The 6,000-nt window shown below is 52.8% G+C and overlaps 1 protein-coding gene across 4 annotated transcripts in view; it reads left to right on the top strand.

Annotated features, from left to right (window-relative positions):
• Positions 1-1,295: 1,295 nt before the first annotated feature.
• Positions 1,296-6,000, top strand: part of FRAS1 (Fraser extracellular matrix complex subunit 1) — a 310,675-nt gene continuing 305,970 nt past the window's right edge. For all 4 annotated transcript variants that reach the window (XM_074993758.1, XM_074993759.1, XM_074993760.1 and 1 more), the window contains exon 1: positions 1,296-1,567. In XM_074993758.1, coding sequence (XP_074849859.1) covers positions 1,489-1,567 — 79 coding nt within the window. In that variant the 5' untranslated portion in view covers positions 1,296-1,488. The remainder of the gene's footprint in view (positions 1,568-6,000) is intronic.

Here is a 6,000-nt window from a genome sequence, read left to right as displayed (position 1 = left end):
TTTGCAGCCTCTGCTAAGAAAGCAATTTTTCTCTTGAAGTGACAAATCAGTAAAGGAAAGAGCCATTTGAGATTTAGGCCTTGTTGTGCCATTGAACATGTATTAAGTTTTTATTATTTATTCAGCACTGGAGAGAGGCCTGGCTGTTGCACAGGCACAAGGTGAGACAGTCCCTATCCCCAGGAGTAAGCTAAAAGTTCCATCCTGGAATCAGATCCGTATGGACAGATCTTTGGGTCCGTATGGCACCCTACTGAATCAAGGCCCTGAACAGAAAGGCGAGGGGCAATTATTATTACAATTAAGTACCATTCTATTCAGTATTTGTATTAGAGTAGCACATACAGGCTGCAGAGGGAGGGGTGACTCGTGCTATGTTCAGTGCAAACACAGGGTGAGACACAGTTCCTATCTCAGCAACAGACAAAGGTGCGGAGGGCAGGATGAGGGGCAGCGATTGCCCAGGGTCACACAACACCAGCAGGTCCATCTTTTGTCTCCTACTCCAGTGCTCTAGCTACTAGGCTCTGCTGCCTCAGCACAAGAGCTCAGATTTTTTAAGCCATGGCTCCCGTAGTCCAGCGTTTCCCCAGCCACCCGCTGCTTGCACAGGGCCAAATCCCGGGAGCCGGTGTCCGGCCCATGACCCAAGCGACTGTGCTTCGCGTTCAGGTTCCTGCGCCGTGTGCCCCGTCGGGAGCCAATCAGACAAGCCCAGCCCGTGAACTCCCGGGGAATGAAGAAGGGGATCAGGTTGCTCGCTCTCCCACGTGACTCTCTGCCAGTTCCTCGAGTCCCTGGGTCCATTTCCCCGGGGCCGGAGTGGGGAGGGGTCTCCTTTAACGTGGTGGGGTGGGGGGGGCGCTCCAGGATTGTCTTGTCATTCGCGGCAGGCACGTGGCGTTGGGCTCCTGGGTGCCTCCCGGGTGCTCCCCGCGAGGGGCTTTTGTTCGTGCAAAGCGCCTCTCCCATCACCCCGCCCCCGCCCGGGGCACGCTGCAGAAGGCGCTTTGCACGGAGCTGCAGCTGGGGGAGCAACACACGGCGCGGCAAGGGGGGTGGGCGCGAGCGAGGCGGGGGGCGGGCGGTTGTGCAGGCCGGGGCCAGAACTGCAGCCGCGGAGAAAGTTTCCCGGGAGCCAGGCGGGCTGCAGCAGAGCCCTGCCCTTGGCGCTGCCCCCTGCGCGCGCTTGGGGGGGGGGGGGAGTGGGAGGGCCGGTTTGCGGGCAGAGCTGGGGCGGGGGCTCTCCGCCGGCGCTTCCCCCCGCCCGGGCTCTGCCCCTGGGAAGTTTGCAGCGGAACCGAAGCCGTGGGAGACAACTTCGCAGCCGCCGCCGCTGCGGCAGGGACACGGCGGCTCGCTGCCTCCCAGCGCCGGGCTGAGCTCCTTGCGCGCGGGCTCCCCGCTGCAGGAGCCGATCGCACCCCCCGCGCCACGGCGAAAGAAGCGGCGGCCCGGGCCCGACTCCCGAAGCGGCCGGGGCTGGCCATGGGCTGGCGGGACGCGTGGCTGCGGCTCTGGCTGCTGGGCGCGGGGCTGATCGCGGGCTCGGCCCCGCCGAAGGCAGGTCAGTGGAACGCGACCCCTGTCGGGCGCTGGGGCTGGGGGGCCGCAGGCTGGGGGCGCGGCGCGGAGCCGGGGCCTGCCCGTGTGGCACGCTGGGGGTTCCGGGGGCGAGCGCAGCAGCAGTCATCCCCCCCACATAGCCCGGGGGGCAGCCGGTGGGGCCGGGCGCTGCAAGGGGCGCAGTGGGAGCGGCGGGGCCCCGAAGGGGGTTGCTGCCCAAAGCCCCCCGCTTCGTCCTCCTGCGTGCGAGCGCGGAGCCCCACGTGCGGGCCCCTGGGCAGCCGGCGCGGCGGGGCAGGCTCTGCGGCCGGCCCTTGGGTTCATGCCTTATCCAGCCGGCTGCGGGGCGCTCCCCGGGCTGAGATCGGGGGAAGCCAGGGCCAGGGTCCGCCTTCCTTCTCCCGTGGCCCGGCTCTGGGGCTGGGGGTGTGTCGGTGCTGCAGGCTGCTGTGGGGTGCCGGGTGGGGCAGCGGCGAGCTGGCCGGGCCACAGGGGGGTGGAGGTCAGGTGTGGGTTGCTGGTGGGTCTCACTCCCATCCCTGCTGTGCTACACGGAGTCGGATGGGTGACCCCCATTACCCCTCTCTCTGCTGGCGCCTTCCCCCAGAGCTTGTCTCTCCCTCCAGCAGCCCGCAGGCCAAGGCAAGACTCTTCTCAGTGATTCTCAGCCCCGCGCCCCTGGGGTTGGCAGAGGTCTCCTGGGAGGACAGCGGCCCACCCAGCTTCTTGCCTGGCTTTACCACTCGCGTTAGTCAGCGTAAACTGCGATTTCAGAAAGACAGTGACTTGCTTAAATACCCTGCGCTGAAGCGTTCTCCAGTTGTATTTCAGCTGGTTTTATAGTTCTGGGGTAAATGGAGAGAGTCCTTCTCAGTCATCCTCTCTTGTATTTTCCTCTCCGATGTTGTAAGCAAGTGGGTTTTAAACGAGGTGAAACTTGCAAGACAAATCAGACTCCTGCCAGGGGTACCTGCCTCCTCTGGGAAGTTGAGAGCCATAGCCTCACCTACCCTCCCGCTCTCACGCTATAGGGGGCAGTCTTGCACTGGCTGGCTGATGCTTAGGGGGAAGATTTTTCCAAAGCACTTTAGTGGCTGGGGAGCAGACCCCAGTCACTCTGCTGTGGTGTTTTGGAACATCCCACCCTCCCTGACCAAACACCCTTTCCATCTCTATGTATGTCTGAGCTGGGACTTTTGTTCTCAACCCCTTTTCCCTCACTTGAAAACCCCAGCCACTGACATTACCCTCTGAGCTGCAATGCCTCATTCTTGCTCTTGGTCCAGAACTAAATTATAATAAGTAAAAAATCCACTAGCTACTTCTCAGTTATTGAAGAGTGGGTGGGAGAAATGTCGCTTGTCCCAGTGAGTTTCATGTGAAATGGAGCGTGTATTATTACTGCTCTGGGCAGCAGGAACTTTCATGCCTTTTTGCAAGTGGACTTGACAGAGGTTTCTAAAGGAAAGGTGCTGATTAGAAGGGTATGGTCCCTGCTTTCTGCGGCCCCCCCCCGCTTTGCCTCCATCAGTGTGGAAGGGGGATGGAAGGGTAGTCAATGTCTTTCTCCATGCTACAGCCCCTTTTTCATGTCACTGTGGTCTCTTCCCTGCCACACAATGGAGATGGAAAGCAGATGACCCTACAAGTGTGAAATTTGGCAGATACTATTCGCTTAGGAACCACGACTGACTTGCATTAACACTTAAACCATAGTGACTCATTAACATAAACTTTATTGAACTTAATAGGTTTAGGTTAGAAGTTATCTCAGTTAATGAATTTTCAGAATCTCCCAAGTCACTTAGCAGCCTGTTTTCCATGGAATGTTCCCAAGATTCAGTCTCCTTAGGCACTTTTGAAAATGTGACCTGGCAGCAATAGTGATCTTGTTCAATAGCTTTAATTTATGGCTAGTTAATAATAGGCATGTGTGTTAGTTAAAGAGAGGCATTATCAGGTATGAAATCAAATAATCTATAAGTGGGAAATTAAGACATACACTTTCCTACAGCAGTGATCTTGGTAGTGTGCAAAGTCGCTGAGTTTGGGGAAGCCAGCACACATTTGACAGGAGGTTGGATTTCTCCCCAAAAGTGGTTCAGTATGTGAATGGGAATGTATTTCCCTGAGGTGCAGGGAGGCACTTTTCTTTCATGGATTGGATTTAGTGGATGATTATTCATCTGGAAACATTTGGTAAGTTGGAAATGCAGGCAAAACTCCTATGGAAATCCTCTTTATATCTATGGATCATTTTGCAGGGTCACAGATGAATGCAGATGCAAAGTTTGTATCCCTGTGGGGCCTCTTGTGTCAGGGGGCACTCTGGGTGGCTGCCTTCAGGGCAGGGCGGTTCAGTAGCAGGAAAGCTAGCAAAAAGTGGTCTTTGCCCACGAAAGCTTATGCTCCAAGATAGCTGTTAGTCTATAAGGTGCCACAGGACTTCTTGTTGATTTTGAAGATATAGACTAACTGGGCTACACCTCTGATATTTGAAAAGGTGTGCATGTCAAGTCATACACAGTATGGGATGAACACAGGTGTTTAAAGAGGACTTTCTCTTATTACAGTTCATGAGAAGGGGAAATACACCTTTGCTTTAGTTGGGATTAATTCAGACTTCATGTGCTTTTCCTTTGCAGTCTTTATGGGGCATGTCTGGTGCTACTGAGGAACCAATATAGTCAGGTGAATAGAATATGTGACTGAACATCAGATGTAGATTGTAAGCTTGCCACTGCCTTGCTATGTGATCTAGAGCAAATCACCTCATTTCTCAGTTGCTGTTTTCCCTCTCATCCCTTATCTGCTTGAATTGTAATTTGTTAGGGAGCAGGAACATTGCAGTGACTTTGGCACACTCCTTTATTTGTTAAGAAGCCAAACTTCCCAGCCTTTTCTTAAAATTAAGCTTACAGATGATAGAGTAAAGAAGAAAAGTTAGAGTCCTAACCTCTCACTACAGGGGTAAAATGGTTTGAGTGTTTGTTTAATGATGGCTTAAGGTTGCACCTGACACTGAAATCTTGCATAAAATCGAGATCCGGGTGCAGTTTAAGGGTTGAAGCTGCCATCATGGGGCTTTTCAATTTTTTAAAAATAAGTAAGATGAAGACGTGCAGTGGAAAATTGTAGAGTAAGGGGAAGAACCAGGTGCAGGCAAGTCTTTCTTGGTGGTGAGTGTTTATAACAAAACCATTGCAAGCTGGAAAAAACTGCCTGGGTCTGTCTGTTAGAGCAGTGTTTTCCAACTGGTGTTCCACAGGCAGGGGTTGGCAGGCTGCAGCTCCTGAGCCACTTGCGGCTTAAGGAGTCATTTGCAGCTCCAGATGTTGACATTGCCTCTGCCGACTCTTCTGTGGCTCCCTGCCATGCTGCTGCTGGGAGGGGGTGGGTGGACAGATTCTGCATCACTCCCTTGGGACTAGAGTCAGGGAAGCAGAGGTAGGTTCATCCGCCGTGTTGGGTGAGGTATTTGGGCAGATTTGGATCTGAGAGGGGTTAAGTCTGGGCATGGCGGGGGGACGGATTTTGGGGCTGAGGTGGGTAAAGCCTGGAGATGGGTGGCTTGTTTGTGGGTGAGGCAGATAAAGCCTGGGAATGGGATTCCACAAAATTCTTTCGAGTTTAAAAGGGTTCTGTGGCCAAATACAATTGGGAAACAGTGTGCTACAGTAATGCCTCTTTATTCCATTGGGGCTATGCAAAAGGCGTGTGTAAATGGAATGATACAGCTTGTACCCATTACCAGAGTGATTGTACCGAGATCTGAATGTACCTGAGAATCAAATCCAGTGTCTTGAGGTTAGGTCCAGTCCCATGTCCTCTGGGTGAGAGAATCTTTCCAAGTCATTCTCTCTGTGTTCTGAGTCCAAAGTCACAACCCTTTGAACCTGACCAATTTCCCACTGATATCAGTGACTTTAGTGGAAGTTTAATTGGGCCTTTATGACCTTTCTCCAGACCAAAGGAAAATAATTCAGGACCAGATTGTGCCTTTGCAATGTTACACCTGAGCTAAAGACCAATTTATTAGGAAACTCAGTTTTAAGCAATCACTTCATTGTAGATCCAAGGTGTCTTGTACAATTTTGCTTCCTCTGTTTTTAAAGGCATCCTCTCTACCAACCAAGTTCTGTAAATCCCTTGGTCCCTTAAGACAGTTGTCCCTGCATTCTTTCTCCCTTTTGTCGTTTCTTGTCACGTCTTTATAGCCAGCTGCACACAGCTGTTTGAAGAGGACTCTCTCAGAAAAATCAATACAAGAACTGTCATTCAACTAATTCATGTTTTCATTCCCCTGCCCACTTTTTTGACTTATTGAGATAGAATGTGTGAAACTGTACGTCACCAATGATTTGCTTGAGTAACCTGTCTCTTTCACTCATGTCAGTATTAGGCACTAGGGTATTAACAGCAAATGATGTTATC

This window comes from Carettochelys insculpta, chromosome 4, assembly GCF_033958435.1.
Source record: "Carettochelys insculpta isolate YL-2023 chromosome 4, ASM3395843v1, whole genome shotgun sequence".
NCBI lineage: Eukaryota > Metazoa > Chordata > Testudines > Carettochelyidae > Carettochelys > Carettochelys insculpta.
The sequence above is the reverse complement of the archived record's forward strand: the minus strand, read 5'-3'. Positions and strand labels throughout refer to the sequence as shown.